The following is a 16,844-nucleotide window of genomic DNA, read 5'->3' as shown; positions in this document are numbered from 1 at the left end:
CCACTGGTTGAGGGGAAGTGAGTGAGCAGCTGTGTGGTGCTTAGTTGCAGGCTGGGGTTAAACCACAACAATACTAGATTCAGATTTTCTTGCTAACGCTATAAAAGCTGTTTTATTTTTTTTCTCTCATTAGTTAGGATTTGTTCAGTGTGACAACTTTTATTTATCATTCTACTTCCCTATATGACCTTTACAGCATTTATAATCTTCTAAACAAAATAAAAAGTTCACAACAGTGAATTTTGTAACATGTGAATCACGTTAAGGTACGCTCATTTCTAACCTGAACACTTTTCAAAGAACAACATAATATTGTGATAAGTTTTATATTTTCCATGTAGTTGGTGCAGATGAGCTGGTTTAGTCACAATATTGCTCCTATGCTTGTGAAGTCTGCAAAGGTGAATTTTCAAGACTATATTTGGGACGAAACTATATTTCTTCTTTTTTCTCGTAGATACAACACCAGAACACAGTTCCATATTTGACTCAAGCAGAGTTTACACTCGTAGTGGCCGTCTTGTTAAACCACCATTAAACTTCTGGTGCGGGCAACGTGAGTTTGTTGATCAGAAACTAAACGTTAGGATAGAAGAAGGTGGAATAGATTATCTGAGCATGGTAAGATTCTTTTGCGTATTGTTACTTAAATGTATCTTAAATATAATGAATAAATTTGGCTACGTATCTAACAGAAAGAGTCCAGCTCTTAGAAGCACCCAGAGAGGCAGGAAATCTTGAAAACATTATAAAAACATTTTAAAACAAACAAACAAAAGTCTTAATCTCCATATTATCAGATAATTGTTGTTCTCTGTAAAATGGGAATAATGGGGAATTACTTCTGGAAAAATAAGTTGGGTTTTTTTGACAGATAAATGCATCAAACCTGAAGTTGGACACATGCACTAGTCTGGGTCACAGAGGTTCCGAAGTAAAACGTTTTTTGTAATACTTTAATGCTGAGTCCGTGCCACAGCATTTCATCGCACGCGGGATGCCCGTGCTGCGGGTGGGTTTTTGTGTTAACCTGTACTGCTCTTGGTTCTCCCCTTCCTGGGTGGGGTTTCACATTCATTTGGACCAGCTGTTTCCTCACTTCTGGTATCCTGATCTGTCCAGGTCACCTCAGTTTTGATGGAGGTGTGCTGTTCTTATCGATTATGGCACTTTAAGCAACTCTGATAATATTCTGATAATGAGTGAAGGAAAGGAGCATTCCTTGTGGTACTTGTGAGGGGTTTTTTTATCTCTCTAAGATTAGTTGGCCTTATGGAATTCAGGGAGTACTAACACTTGTCATCAGCTGCACAGTGAAGGTGTACGTCCAATTTACCACCAACTCAAGCAGTTCTAGGTCTCAAGACTTAAATTTGTGTTTTAGAATATTTAAATTTAAAGGGAGCCTGGCTAAGTTGCTCTGATCACATGCATTTGTATAAACACATGTGTTCATCAAATAGTATTTAGTAGATACTGGTCAATGTAGGTGACTTTTAAATCTACCAATCCCGTAAACATTTGGCTTTTTCAGAGCTGGCATTGGTAGGCTTGATATGTAATCTCTTGCAGAAGTTTAGATTAAATTGTTTTATTTTGAAGATGTTTATTAGTGCAAAATCCCAAACAAAGACCAGTTCCAACTCTAAGAAGAATACAAGAAAGGAAAAAATGAAGACAACAGAAGAAACACCAAAAAGCCGAAGTCAAGGTGAAAAAATTTTTTTTTCTTTTTTTAAAGTTATTGACTAGAATCAGTGGGATTGTGAGTTGGGTGCTGGAGCAGTATGCTGATGTCCTGTTAATGCAAAGAAATTATTTAAATCTTCTAATGGCTGATTGGTTCTTCTATGAAGAATTATCAGAGTAGCATCAATGCCTAGTTTGACAGCTACAAATATAAACTACATTTGTGAATCACTTCTGTATTTACATAATGGGAACATGCAGATTTCTTTCTGGAAATTGAAATGAAAGTATTATGATTTTTTTTTTTTTTTTTGAAATTTCTGTTCCTGTGCTTTGGATCTCTCAACGTAGGTATTACATGTGACTTGAGAGAGCCTGGAGAGAAGTGGAGGTCACCAGTCCAGGGAACTGGTGGTCTGGCTTTCCTTTTTAAGTTGGATGAATGAAAATAAATGAAATGCCTATGTAGGCAAATAAAGTGTATTAACAGAGTTTTAAAACCTTTATTTTTAATAAAATTTGGGAAATAATAGAACCCTGAAAACAATATAAAATACAAAGCAGAAGTTTCTCTTTTAAAGCAACTGTAATGTTTCCTGCAGAAAAGCTATTTGCCGCAGAAGTAAAGCTTTTGGGACATTAGCGTTTGCTCAATCTCAGTCATAGCATTTTGGCAACATTTTCTGTTTACAATTTTATTCTCTATCTGCTCAATACTTTCACATTCCCTTTTGTAGCCTTGATAATAATCCTCATTCTTTTAGTCACCTGGAGGCAGTTTGTCATGGGAGTGAACTGGGCAGGAACAGGACATCTCCTGTGCACGAGGAATCCTCCCTGCTGCTGACTGTACTCCCTCTGAGCAGAGGGACACTTGCTCAGAATGAATTCAGTTCTTACAACTGGTTTCATGCTATGTGTTCTTTGTAAGAGCTGTGTGTAAACGGATTTGCTCTGCTTCCTGACTGCTAAGAGGAGGAATGGCCTGCCTGCTGGGACATGCTATCACATCTGTATTGTGTAGCCTTCTGTTCCTGAAGAATTTAATCCCAAATACATAGGAGTGTACATGTGAGAGCAGAAGGTGTATACAGATGGGTTAAAAATGGGATTTTGATCTGTGGATGAACGCTGGGGGAGAGGTAGATAGCTGAGGAAAACGCAGTCAGCACAGAAAATGGATGGTTTGTTGCCTGTTGCTTGGAATGCTGACCACGGAGATAAGAGAGTTGAGCAATACCGGGGGAGGACGGGCAGCAGGCTGTTGCACAGCACAGCTGTGAGCATGATCGGCGCGTGAGTGCTGGACAGTGACAAGATGCCGCATGTACAAAGCCCGTGAACCAACAGACAGGGTGGCTATGGCTTGTGCAGCGCGCCTGGCCAGTGAGCGCATGCGTCATAGGCTCCCTATTTTACAACAGAGGTGTGTTTTGGCACCCGCTGGCCACGTGTGCCGAAACCCGTTCCTCTGCAAATGTATAAATACCGGGATTTTTCCGAAGAGCATTGGGCTGGTGTATGGTGAGGCCACCATTGCCTCTGTGGGAATCCCACGTAAAGCTGGCACCTACCGATTGCTGGGCTGAGCTCATGGCACAAGATGGCACAAGAATGTATGGATGGTCCATCTTCCTCACCGTCCTCGGGTCGGTATGTTAATTTGCTTTACAAAATACCCTTAGCATAACACACATCTGTAGTTAATAAATGCTTGCTTTTCTCCCTTATAGTTAGTGTGCATATGTTCACCTTCTCGAACACCACCTTGAAATCACCCTAAAACAGGAGGCCTTTATTTAATCCTTCCAAGATACACATATGGGAAAGGTGCCACGATCTCGGGAAGCTTCACTAGGTGCTGGTTTTACTCAGTTGTGTTTGGTAAAGTTTTGGACATCCCTTAACAGCAGAAATGAGTTTATAGTTATCTGTCAGGTAAATCTTTGGGTTGCAGATTACCTGTGCTACATGTCTCTTAAATGGGGAAGGGGCAGGCAGTACAGAGCATGATGAAATGTTTCCTAGCATCACCCGTTTCTCTCTTAAGTGACATTTTGCTGTGTTTCGGAGGGAAGGAGTGTTTATTTTTGTATCCCAACGTGACCATTCAACAGAATATCCTCCTTGTCCTGAAGAACTCCAGTGTTCTGTTAGTGTGGGGAGAGGCTTCTGCAGAACGTGGGGAGCTGCATGCTGGATGTGTGCTGCTTGTCTCTTCCTACAGACTACAGTCTAAATAACAGAAAGGAGTTCACAGATCTTAACGAACGTGGGATGCATCACATCCCGCAGCAGGCTAGTCTTTGCTTGTCTGAGAACACAGTAATGATTTATGTTACAATGCGTGATATTATACTGACATCATCTCTTTCAGGGAAAAACAATGAAAAAGGAGTAAGTTCCAAAAGAGAAACCAAGTCTGCTGGAAGCAAGGCCAGGTACTTTGTTTCAGATGATGATGAAAGTGATCATGCAATCAGGAGTACAGAAATGAAAACACAGCTTTCTGTCAAGATGACTCCCTTAAATACTGAAGTGCTAAACAAACATAACTATAATAGCAGAATCTCAGGACGGACAAAAGAAAAGAGAGATGCAGAATATGGAGAACTGACTGTCTGTCAGCAGGCTTACAAGTACTCTTTAAGGTCAGCCAAACAACAAGACAAGCATTTAATAGAAGAATCATCAAGCAAAGATCAGGAAGAGGGATCCAGTGAAGATATCCCACTGTCTATCAAAAGGAAAACCAAACCTTTACTAAAACAAGAGACTCAAACCTCTAAATCTTCCTCTAACTGCAAAAGTTCACAGGATGATGCAAACAAGGTGTCGTGTGAACAAAGGACAGTAAAACGCTCTACTAGCTCCCATAATGTGCCGTTGAAGCAAAGTGTGCCTGAATCCACTGACAGTTCTGGTTTACTTGAAGGAGAAACATCTTCTAGCAAGTCCAGTACTTCCCATCTGCCTGACAAGGCAATGAGGACAAGAAGCAGAGTCAACCCTCCAAGATATTTGCTTGAATCTGACACTGAGACCAAAACCAGTGAAGAGGAATATCATGTAAAAGAAAAGAATTCAAAAGTATCTGATAAAAAAACAAATTGTGAAGTTTCTAATACTGCCATGTCTTCAGCAGCAAAATCCAGAGAACCTGAGAGAAAAAAGGTGCAGAAATCTCTAGACCTTTTTCAAAGGGAAACCGATGGTTGGTCTGAAAAGGAATTACAGAAGCTCAACAGGCAAGTGGTTGCCCTGTCTTCACAGGGCAAAGTTTCCCTGGGGCATCAGGAGGCATAATATACTGGAGGGTTTGGGTGGTCTGGATTTGGATTTTTCAGATTCAGTCTCTTTCACCTTATTTTAAAGGTTTCTTTTACGTTTTAATTTGCTCTTAAAAAATAGGTTTTGTTAACAAAAAAAAAATAGTGAAATACAGGAGACAACTGAGTATTTTCTAAAATAACTGTAGATGCGTGAGCCTATAGCAGCCCCTACCACTGTCAGCAGTGTAAACTGAGAGAAACACAGATATTGGGCAAAATTTTGTGAATCTACTCCTCTACCTGTTTTTCAGAACCACAGACTTAATCTTGTTAAAAGTGATAAACATTCCTATGAGTAAAATTGAAAAACATGAGTACATAAATAATATGGTAAAAGTATTCATATTTATGATTTAAACAGTAAGTCAGAGGTAGCATATTCTCTTCCCTAATATAATAAAATTTAAACATGACATGCTTATGTACTTAAGTTTTGTAAAGGGAGATTAACTGCAAGAATGCTTAATTAATGCATCGTCCAATTACTTAAACTACTGGGCAGTATTTAATACATACATTAAGTAATAAAATGACCATGTTTGGTTTTGTTTCTTTTAGATTAGAAACCTGAAAAGGCATGAGCTCATGCCTCTGGGGCGGGGTGCACCTGCTGCAAATAAGGAAGAAATTTATCTTGTAACTGAGCTCTTAGTTTAAATTGTTCAAATAAATTTTTGCATGTTTTAAAGCACCTGGACAAGACACCAGAAACAAGATTTTCTACATCCATCGCACAGCGCCTTTCTAGGACAGGCAGCTGGTCTCTGGGTATTTTACTCGGCCGCGTTGCACAGGTTCTTTGGCGTGACGAAGGTTGTGGCTTTGTTCTCTTGGCAGGGCCACTGCTTCGTTTCCAAAGCACAGGAATGGCTTCTGGGTGGAGGTGGCCATGGCGGTGGGGTCTCGCTCTGCTGAAGAGTGCTATGAGAAGTATGTAGAACAACAACAGGCAAAAGGTTCCAAAACAAATGCCAAGAAGACCACCACTTCAGGCAAATCAGAACAGAAAGGTACTGACATCTTGTTTCTGGGTATTTTGTTGTCTTTAAATAATTTTAAATTCAGCATTTATTATGAAATGAGAGATACAGACATAAATGCACATCAGGGTCCAGTAGTGAAGAAGGTTAATTTCCATAGTATAAAGGTTTGTTGGAGACCTTGGAGGATGTCTTAAATGTCTGAAGTAACAATAAGAGAAAGGGTATTTTTAGAGTTTTCTAGTTTTTAGCATGATGGGAAGACTTAAACTGGCCTCGCTACCTAATGGAAAAAAGCTGTTTACATCTGAAGAGGCTCTTGGAGGCCCTAGTAGACAATGAGCTACTTGTAGAGCTATCTATCCAAAAAGGATACAGGGTGCTTGGGTGCACTAAGGGCAACGTGGAGTAAGAACAGCGAAGTTACGTTCCCTGGTGTCTGGGACTGATGTGCCTGTTGCTGTTTTCTGTCCAGTTCTGAAGTCAGTAATTCACGTTTACGGGGAGCAAGTACGCCCTGAAGTGAAAGGCACAAGGTACTCAATCCAGTTATTTAGCACAGAGAAGGTTACAATGACATAGTAAGTGCTTAGGTAAGGAAAGCCATTTGATAACAACTCCTCTAGCTGACAAAGAGATGCCATCACTCGGCCATTGGAAACTGAAGCTTTGAGTGTTACACAACTGTGGGCAAAGACAGCTCTGGTGATGTTTGGCAGTGGTTAAAGCTGTGCATCAGTCTCCATTTACTGAAAGCATTAAAATAATTTTTTCCATCCAAATGAGGTGATCTGGATTACTCACAGTTATTGGACTTCACGCGGGAATGCTTGGCTCCAGTTCTGTAGCCTCGGTAACGTAGAACAGACCAGATGATCTCAGCAGGTTTCCCTGCCCTTGAAGGCAGTGAACTGTGGTGTTGTGCAGACTTGGAAAAGCAGCAGACTGAAGGTTCAAGTGCAGGACAATGCACTTTATTTTTACTTGAATGTTTCTTTGAAATGTGTTGTTGCAGTTATAGAATTTGTGTGAGTCTGCTGGGCATCAGTTTTGTAATTAATTTGACAGAGGTGGTATGTTCTCAAGCATTTTGGAGCACAGAGAGAAACCATCTTATTTTGACCATTCCCATGGTATCAAAATTCCCTGCACTTTTGTGATTACGAAGGCTTTTTCTAATGTTGCTGCTCATTTCTCCACTGCTGATATACTGTAGAGAATTTTTTCCCGTTTCACCCTGGCATTAGATGTGATCAGACTGCAGCTTAATAGAAGACACAATTGTTTTGGTTAGCGAGTGTTTGTAAGGGGTCAGTCTGCCATAGTGGTTTTAAGGTTTTTTGCTTTGAGGAAAGCAATGTTTGGGACCTCTCGGACTCACTTAGGCCTTTTGACTACTGAGACACTCTAAAATGACTGTAGCAAAGCAAAGGACTTAATGCAGTCCTGCATAATACTAAGCAAGGGTCTTTCTTGGCAGGTAGGAGCTGTTCATTGGCTTTCTCTCGGAAGGTGAGTGCATCCTGTTAACAATGAATCTTAGCACAGATACAAAAACACTTTGTTCTTCTGAAAATCTGTGGACTGTGCATTAATTTTCTTCTTTACTTGACTGTCTGCGTAAGCAGCTATTTTAGTTTTTGTCTGAAGATGAGGATACTAGGAAGATGTTCTTCTACATTTGCCCATAAAGTAACTTGTAACGGAAAGCAGGGGATAGGAACACATATATGGGTGGAAGTGAGAAAGTCCTTTCTTTCCTTCAAGCAGGTTTAATGGTTCATCGTTTAGGTGTGGTAATTGGATCAAGGTTTGCGAAGGATGCAACTGTATATGCTAAATTCTCAGACGAGCATTCCATAGACCTCATGTTGAGGATGCTAGAGTGGTCTCTGCACAGCAGAGCCTTTGTTTGAGCACTTTGTGCCTCTTGGCATGGGTGATAAATCTTGGCGTCTTTTGCCTCTGAAATGCAGGTGCATGGATAATTCTGTTAAAATAGTAATAAAATAGCTGATGTATGATACTTGCAATGGCTATGTAAGGCTCTAGAGTGAGCTTCTGATTAAGATGTAGTGGAGAAATTCTTTTTGAAAGCATAAATTGTGTAAGAACTCAAAGGATCACAAAGAAGCTGTAAGACATTTCCACAAAGGAGAGACTGGACTCTGTATCACTAGGTTTGACTGTAGTTAGCAAATTTTAAAATCATGCCATGTAACTGATATCTTAGAACAATTAATGTTTTGATTCATGTAGATAAGCAGGAGCCGGTTAAGATAACTGCCAAAGTGGGAACCTTCAAAAGGAAGCAGCAGATGAGAGACTTCCTGGACCATTTGCCAAAGGACAACCATGATGATATTTTCACGGCCACGCCCTTTCAGAATAGAAGAGTAAAGGTAAATCTGGGAAAACAGTGTATATATGCGTATGCTTTTCTGGTTGGTATTTCAAGGGTGTGTTGCAAGTCTGCTGGGTCAGTTCCATCAATAAAATCTTGTGGAACTGGGGAAAGAGGCTTATTTCCTTGATTCGTTATTGCAATACTTGGATTGCCAGCAGTAAGAACGTGCAGAACATGGCTTCTGCAGACAAGCGTTAATGCTGAACGAACATGTAAAACCAGCCTGGGGTAGGGGTGTCCCTTCTGCCTCCGCATGGGAGGAACTTGTGAGGCTGTGAAGCATCAGTTGTGCAGTGATGTCGCTGTCCTGGGGCTGACCACTGGGTCCCTGTGCTGTGGAACTGGGTACTTTCTAAGGTCGTGCTGATACTTAACAGGATTTTCTTTCTCTCCTCTCAGCACATCTCGCGTTTAAAACCACTTGCCTCTCAATGCTGTCTGCGGGTGGGTTTCTCGCTGGGAGTTCTGTTACCCTCTTGCCCTGGCCCTTGCCTGCTGTTTACTTACTCTCTCCTCTTTGTTGCCTATTTGGGCTGAAGGGCTGCCCCGTTTCCTTGGCTGGGCTCGCCTTCAGCAACTAAAGCAGGAGGAGTGCCCTCCCCTCCTGCTCCACCTGCAGCCCCCAAACACCCCCGGCAGACACAGCACCAGAGCTGGAGAGCATTACCGCGTCTCTGACAAACCTCCACTTAGCTGTGGTGCAGCACAATTACGCCCTCTAGATGTTAGTTAAGACTCTGTTTTCATTTGTAAAGAGAAAGCTACTCATTTATTACGGGAATGATTTATTATTTTCCCTTGTAGAGAATTTTTGAAGTGTATTTCATGACGCATCTTTTTGCTGTTGTCTGACCAAGCGAGCTCCACCTATCAAAACTAGGGCCTCAGTTCCAGCAGGGACTCCAAACCGCACCCCATGTCTCTTGATAGATTTGTTCTTTTTTGGGTTTTCTTTGTAGCAACAGGGGGTTTTGTATTCTGGCACACTCCCAGAAGTAATGTCACAGCTTATGGGAAAGTCAGAATTTGGTTTCTGTAAACTGCAGTGTGCCATGGAGAAATCCCCATGACTAGTATGAGCAGATTGGCTATGAAAGTCAAAGCATCCATGTCCAAGAGACCCTATTTTTGCAGAGGGATTTTCCAGGAGACTCCTTTTTTGGTAGAATGCAATTTCAGCCAGTGATTCAAAAGGGTTCTCCTTTTTTTTTTTTTTTTTTTTTTTTTTCCCAAATTCATTTTGCCAACTCGTGCTGTACAAGACAAACTAACTTCCTTCTGTTGCATACGGTGAGAGGTATCCCTCCGGAGAGAAATTCTGTGTATTTAGGAGCTGGGAGTGGATTCCCCTTCCATGAACGAGTCCAGCCCTTCCTTGAACCCATGCAGACTCTTCACATCTGCAATTTCTTGTGCTAAGTTCCAGAGCTGAATTATTTGCTGTGTGAAGAAGCATAATCTTCTATTTGTTCTGAACTGGCATCTGCTGACTTCGTCCTCCTCTTCTCATGGGGAGGAGACAGCAAATAACTGTCCTGGTCCCTGTTCACCCCTGATGCTAGTTATAGCTCTCCCCGCCCCCCAGGACCTGCTGTGTTTTGATCATCCGTGTTGCTCCTCTCTGAACATTTCCAGTTCTCTCCCTTCAAAATGGAAGGACCAGAAGCTCACTGAGTAATCCTGAAATCCTCCTCCTGAGTAGTAATGGTCAGCTTTGAGCTTGTAATTTGAATCAGAAATTATTTTTTGAATGTGTATTAGCAGCCAGAAAAGGCCAGCAAAATGTTGGGCATCAACGAGAGGAGTATTAAGAGCAAGACGGAGGCATCATTTGGCTGCTATGTTGAGTCCTTCCATACCTGCATTCTGTGTACTGTGCACATTGCTGGCTTCTGCATCTCAAGAGGGACATAGTGGAGTCAAAACCGCCACTGAAGTGAGCAAGGGAGTGGAGCGACTGCCTATTGAGGAGAGACGAGAGAGTCTGGGACTCCTCCATTTGGGGAAGAGGGACACCAGCAAGGTTCACAGAGTCGTGAAGAGGCTGTGTCCTATCGCCACTCTGAGGCAGACCCCTGAGAAGCCTTTTCAGCAGACTTTTGCTAAAAAGGGCAGGTCATTGATTGCTCTGATGTGGCTTTGTAGTTGCCAACGTTCTGGGGAAGCCAAGATGATGATGATGATGATGACGGCTTTGCACTTACGGACAACCCGATCACACCTTCCTCAGCTGTCTTCCCTATGGTGAAAACCCCTCAGTGTGAGCATATCAGCCCTGGTATGCTGGTACCCATCAACAGGTAGGAACTCGTACTACTGTCTCTCTGCTAACCTTCTCCTTTTTCATTTTCCCCAAGATTGGGGGGTTTTTTTTGTCTTCTCAGAAAGGTCACTCTTGGAACTGGGACACCAGTTCACTTCCACTGCATAGGAAATCCTGCAGCCCTTGAGGGATTTGTTTAAGGAAAGCTCTTTCCTTTGACAGTGCATGCCATTTGAGCTACTCAAACAAGCATGGGCAATGAAAACAAGGCCAATCGTGTGTCCCTTTACCCTTGGAGAAGGTAGTGATTTGGGCTTCAGCCTCAGCAGAGCTTTCTCTGCTCATTTTGAGTCTTAACCTCATAACCCAGTTGCTTCAGGCTTTACTGAAACAAACTGGAATTGCCTTGAAACTTACACTGCAAGTGGCATTTTCTCTGATGGACAAGAAATGAACTTCATCTGGGCAGATGATGAAGCTTTGTCTGATACTTGCATTAAGAGTTCTAGCATGTAATCTCATGAAACTCTTCTGTCTTGTTATACTCCCAGAGCTGCTGTTATATTTAATTGACAACAACTGTTTTGAATGGCCATGCTACTTTTCCTTCTGAATTAGAGCTGTATGTATAATGCCTTTAAGTGTATCCAGCAGATTCTGCAGGCAGCACACCAGTGACACTAAGGTGCTTGATTACATCTGCAGGAATGATTACGACAGGCACGTATTCAGAATGCAGAAGAACACGCAGGGCAGCAGAGGCACCTGGGACAAGGTCAAGAAGAAGTCGGTAATGCTGGTTTCCTTGAACGTTACCTAGTTCTACCTTAGGGATGCAAAGTTTTGCTAAGCAGCAGGCAAAAGAATCCTGGGATCACAGACTAGTGTGTATATTCAAGAGGGAAAACAGGAACCCTCTCCTACTTCTGCCCAAACTTCTGGGTTTTGTATCTATTTCTCTCGGAGAAATGTTCTTTTCGTTAGAAAAGAGCTATTTATTGTCAGGGTTAAATACATTGCTTTTTTTCAGGATTTGTAACTGCTTTTGAATTCTGTGATCTTCAGGTACATTAAGTTCCTGTTATATTCTTCTGTACAGTGGGAAAGGAAACTAATTCTCACCTTGTATCGGATAGTCCCTGAATTGATGTATTTATTCCTTTGCTATCCTGGGTTTTGTAATTCTTCTGGCTTTTCCATGAAAAGCTGAGATCCCAGAAGCAGAAAAATGAATTCTGCCTCTAGTTTAGTGAAAGCATTTGCTGAACAGTTTAGATTATTTAGTGAAAATGTAGCATAGTGATAGGGCAACTTAATTCCAGGGTAAGACTGACTCTGTGCCAGTTCCCCTGCGCTGTTCTGACGTTCCTGTAGCAGCTGTGTGAGCAGAGCCTTTTTGTCCTTTCCATCAGGCCGAAGGTGTGCTTGGTACACCAGCTTCACGCAGAACCCGGTTCAGTTTTGAGAACAGTAAGTACTCCTTGTTTCTCCTTCATTTCAGGTTCCTTTGCTTACTTTCACATAGCCACTCTTTTGTTGGGTGTCCACAATCTTTGCTTTTAATAATTTTTTCCTGTCCTGGTTTCAGCTGGGATAGAGTTAACTGTCTTCCTAGTAGCTGGTACAGTGCTGTGTTTTGAGTTCAGTATGAGAAGAATGTTGATAACGCTGATGTTTTCAGTTGTTGCTAAGTAGTGTTTAGACTAAAGTCAAGGATTTTTCAGCTTCTCATGCCCAGCCAGCGAGAAAGCTGGAGGGGCACAAGAAGTCGGCACAGGACACAGCCAGGGCAGCTGACCCAAACTGGCCAACAGGGTATTCCATACCATGGGATGTCCCATCTAGTTTGGGAAGTGGGGGCGGGGAATCGCCGCTCGGGGACTAGCTGGGTGTCGGTCGGCGGGTGGTGAGCAATTGCCCTGCGCATCGTTTGTACATTCCAATCCTTTTATTACTACTGTTGTCATTTTATTAGTGTTATCATTATTAGTTTCTTCTTTTCTGTTCTATTAAACCATTCTTACCTCAACCTGTGGGTTTTACTACTCTTTCCCGATTTTCTCCCCCATCCCACTGGATGGGGGGGAGTGAGTGAGCGGCTGCGTGTGGTGCTTGGTTGCTGGCTGGGGTTAAACCACGACATTTCCACACTCCGTTTCTCATAAGCGTCTTTGCTTTTTGGACCTTCTGTAACTGCTTTCTAAGCTCAGGCACACACACTAATACTTTCCTGTTTTTCTTATTGCAGAAGTGAAACAGACCCCTGTTGTAGAGAAGCTCTTTGGGGCTGAGGCAGCAGATTCCTCGGATGAAGAACAGGATTTCTATTTTTGTGTTTAATGAACTTTGTGGGTTTTATTAGTTCAGTACTTATGTGCCTCTTGTACAAAGCCAAGGGCTTTGGCCACCTCTCTGAGATGGTGTTCCTGTCATGTTAGGAGTTCAGTCCGGAAGCCTTGCCCTGGAGTGTTTTTATGTGTTTTAACACCATTCTCACCTCGCTACCTCTCCAGCAACGTCTGTCATTTTTTCTGTGTGTACAAAGTAGCGCTTTCTTGCCCAGGCTCTTCCATTCTGTTGCCCTGGTTCTCCTGGGGGAGGGGGAAATGTACATGGATATGAATTACTGGCAAGTTCTGATTTGTTTTAAGATAAAATATCTTCTTGCAACATAGCTGTGCAATAAACTTATAGTTGTACAGGCTCCAACTCATTGGAATTGCTTTTTAACTCCTCCTACTAAGAATCTGAATTTTTACATTTCTTTAATGTAATAAAAAAGGACAAGCTTATTTGTATGAATCATGCTCTTTGAGGGGGAGAAGCAGTATTCACCAGCTACCCATCAGTCTTGTTTATCTTGTCAGCTGGGCCTGCAAGTTTTCATCCCCTCTCTTGTTTTTGAACAGGGATGAACAGCTGACGCCAGCCTGTTGCTGGTCTCTATTAGTCCCCCGGACCTCATGTGTCAGCAAGGTTATTTATCTCTGTTCATGTCCCTCACTTATTTCTGTAGGGGTCTCCTCACCAACACGCTCCAGATGGGGAGGGAAGGAATAAAAACCTGCTCCTTTGCCAGGCAGCCACCGTGTGGCAGCAACGAGCTGCAGCCTGTCCCATGGCAGGGGAAGCATCACCTGCAGCCAGAGCAGGAGGGAATGGTGGTGACCAGTGGGCACGGGCTGGAGACAGCAGAGGGGACGAGCTGCGAGGCCACCCGAGAACGAGGGGACTTCCTCGCTGCCCTCTACTTCAAACCTAGCAAACCCTTCAGCGTTCTGGGCAGGAAGAGTAAGGCACATGTGGAGTTCACTTTTTTCCTAGGAAACCTGGGTACCAGTCCTGCAGGAGGCTCCTTCCCCTCTGTCACCACCTTTCTGCCTAAGCCAGAAAGCTTTACTTTGCCAAAACATTATCCTCATTTTTAAAGGAATTTTGGAAGGGTCCTGCCCTGCCCACAGAGCCATATGCCCACCTGTACACGTTCACCCAGTGCTGACAGCCAGCAGCCCGGGCGGCAGCAGTGGGGGCACGGGGCTGTGTCTGACTCTGGTGCCCAGCAGAGACTCAGCCCTCCATTAGGCACCCGACAGCAGTGGATGGAGCATGCCAAAAGCCCTGATGTTTCTGCAAGGATTTATTTACATATTTTACATTGAATCAAAACTCAGTAAAGTGCAGTAAAACAAAAAACAGCCTGGGGCTCCAGAAACCAAAGTTTCACTCCACTCAGCTCTTGGCAGCTGCATTGCTTCTCCCCTTAGCGCAGAGGTTCTCGGGCAGCATCTGCACGTCAAAGCCGTAGTGGAGGTGGCGGTAGATCTCCTCCGCCTTCTGCAGGCTGACCTGGGCGCCGGTGGCAATGTCGGAGGGGGAGCTGTAAGAGAGACCACAGCAGGAGGGCACCTCACCTGCAGCTCTTTGGAGTCCAGCGGACGGATGACACCAGGACAAAAGGGGAAAGTAGCCAGCGGGCAAGAAGTGGCCGGTGTGAGGAGAGCAATGGGAACACCACGAGCTGCTGGCGGTCACCTCTCTGGGTTTCTGAGGGCTGTGAGCACACCAGACTAAGCAAGCCTAAGAAAGCTGCAGAAAAAACAGAGGATGCCATGGAAGGGAAAGGAAAAATAGGGCAGCAGGAGGGACAGCGGAAGCAGAGCCCATGTCATTGCCCTGCTCGGCTTGAAGAGACACGCATAAAGAAAGAGCGGGACCGATGCAGAGACAGGAAGGCTCCTGGGGAGCGCTGGCAGTAACTGAAAGGCACAGAAAGGATCTGCCCGAGCAACTACCCCCGCGGGAGGCCCCGGATGAGACAGAGGAGTAAGCCAAGCCTCAAAGCACTTGCCGTACATCTTTGCTGTTACCTGTTGGCCATCTTCTTCACGGAGTCAAAGTAATGGCACATATTGAGAGCAGCCAGGTAGCTGAGATTAGGAAAACTCAAGTAGAAGTTGAGCATTTCCTGTTTGTGACCCTCCACCTCTGTCGGCACGCGAATGGCAGCATTTTTTCTTTGCTCCACCAAAGCCAGGTCTTTCAGCAAACCGGCAGTTTCCTCTTGGCAAGAGCTAAAAAGAATTTTGACCCCGGCCTGGACCAAGGCTGAGAGCACACCATCGTAGTACTGCGTCCTCTGGAAAAATCGTGACGTTTCTCCTGCAGCGTGAAAATACAGAAAACTCAGTGAGATTTAAGTGCTAAATTGCTGTGAAAAATCTAATATGAATCACCTGCAAAGCAAAACACCTCAAAGATCCCCTGCTGACGAGGGAAAACATCTCAGGGAAAGGAGGCAGGGAGGGGTCATAGGAACAGGATTTACTTGGTTATTTGAGATAAAGTTCTCAAAGGACTTTTATAAGGAATTTTATAATTACAATATAATTATAATTTATAAAGGAATTAACACTGAAATTCCAAATTAAATGTCATTAGGGGAGAGGAACACATGATAAGTGATAAACAACAGGACAGACTGAATCAGAAGAGGTTTGGGTAAAGCTACAAAAGTAAGAATGCACTTGAACACTGTTAAACAGGAAACCAACAACACTCTGGAAACAGCATAATGAGAAAAAAATGGACAAAAACGATGAAGATGAATGACACCTTCAGCAGCAGGGTAAAAAGGCAGCTCAAACTCAATCCACTTATCTACAGCCTGCTCTGAGAAGCTACATCTTCAGTGACCTATTCTATCATTGTTTTCATATCTGAACTATCAATAAATTAGATTTATGTCACAAACCCAAAGCTACATCCACAACAATTTGATTTCGATAGTGGAGTTTTATATCCCAGAACATCTGTAATTTAGTTGGAGCTGTGAGCTCTAGTTCCATCTTCAGTGAAGCAGGTGCAAGCAAGACCTCTCAATTATTTTCTAGACGGCACTGAGAATAGACAGCGTTACTAAAATTGTTTGATTGCATAATTTGGATCTTAGGATTAAAACAAATGGTTTGTCCAAACTATTTAAATTAAAGCAATAGTCTTGAATTTTCCACAAATGCTTAATCGAGTCAGGAGGCATCTTTGAGACTCCTGTTCTGTGCTTTGTGACACAAGGCAATAGCTCAAACAGCCTTCCCAGGTAACTCTTTGTAGGAGTACTCTTTTTGCCTTTTTCTAAAAACTGATTTCATTCAGCTGACTTATCTTTTGCTTGTTCAAGCAGCAGCCATTATGTGTTGCTCTCTACAATTTGGAGGTAGACTGAGTATGTGGGATGGTGTGCTCAGGCCGGCTACCATTCTCACTGGTTCTAAACCATGAGAGTTTTCCTATACAGTTTGACAGATACCACTTGTTAGGTTACTGCTAGAAAAAATATTTTTCTTGAGTCCGCTATTATTTTAGTGCTGAGCGTAGATTGTGCTTGTTCCTTTCTTCTACTATTCTCACCTTCTTTGTTGAAATCTGTCTTGAAGTTGGGTTTTTCGGCATATATTAATATGGTCAGTTAATAATGTTTGAGTTAACTTGCTTTTTCACTGCCTCAGTAATTATTATGCAATGTATCCCTCGGGATCCAGTTGTGTATCTCTGCCTATATTAAGTGGCCCTCAAAAGCAAAACAAATTTTAATGTTCAGCTGGTGACCTTATTAACGTAACACTCCCACAGAGACTCAAGGTACAGGTTTTCAATCTACTTTCTCTCCCATATTA

At 42.9% G+C, this 16,844-nt stretch overlaps 2 protein-coding genes across 2 annotated transcripts in view; one reads left to right on the top strand and one right to left on the bottom strand.

Annotated features, from left to right (window-relative positions):
* Nucleotides 1–13,169, top strand: part of MIS18BP1 (MIS18 binding protein 1) — a 28,018-nt gene extending 14,849 nt beyond the window's left edge. The window contains exons 8-16 of the mRNA XM_010579747.1: nt 458–621; nt 1,603–1,711; nt 4,067–4,937; nt 5,859–6,031; nt 8,261–8,403; nt 10,554–10,708; nt 11,377–11,461; nt 12,084–12,141; nt 12,920–13,169. Of these exons, the coding sequence (XP_010578049.1) occupies nt 458–621; nt 1,603–1,711; nt 4,067–4,937; nt 5,859–6,031; nt 8,261–8,403; nt 10,554–10,708; nt 11,377–11,461; nt 12,084–12,141; nt 12,920–13,011 (1,850 nt within the window). The 3' untranslated portion in view covers nt 13,012–13,169. The remainder of the gene's footprint in view (nt 1–457; nt 622–1,602; nt 1,712–4,066; nt 4,938–5,858; nt 6,032–8,260; nt 8,404–10,553; nt 10,709–11,376; nt 11,462–12,083; nt 12,142–12,919) is intronic.
* Nucleotides 13,170–14,385: 1,216 nt separating this feature from the next.
* The window catches only part of FANCM (Fanconi anemia, complementation group M), a 78,610-nt gene continuing 76,151 nt past the window's right edge, over nt 14,386–16,844 (bottom strand). Inside the window, exons 22-23 of the mRNA XM_010579850.1 lie at nt 15,039–15,330; nt 14,386–14,548 (exon numbers count right to left, since the gene is read on the bottom strand). Of these exons, the coding sequence (XP_010578152.1) occupies nt 14,401–14,548; nt 15,039–15,330 (440 nt within the window). The 3' untranslated portion in view covers nt 14,386–14,400. The remainder of the gene's footprint in view (nt 14,549–15,038; nt 15,331–16,844) is intronic.

The sequence above is a fragment of the Haliaeetus leucocephalus genome, unplaced genomic scaffold (genome assembly GCF_000737465.1).
Source record: "Haliaeetus leucocephalus isolate CR32 unplaced genomic scaffold, Haliaeetus_leucocephalus-4.0 Scaffold678, whole genome shotgun sequence".
NCBI classification, from domain to species: domain Eukaryota; kingdom Metazoa; phylum Chordata; class Aves; order Accipitriformes; family Accipitridae; genus Haliaeetus; species Haliaeetus leucocephalus.
Note: the sequence above shows the minus strand (reverse complement) of the source record. Positions and strands in the feature narration are given on the sequence as shown.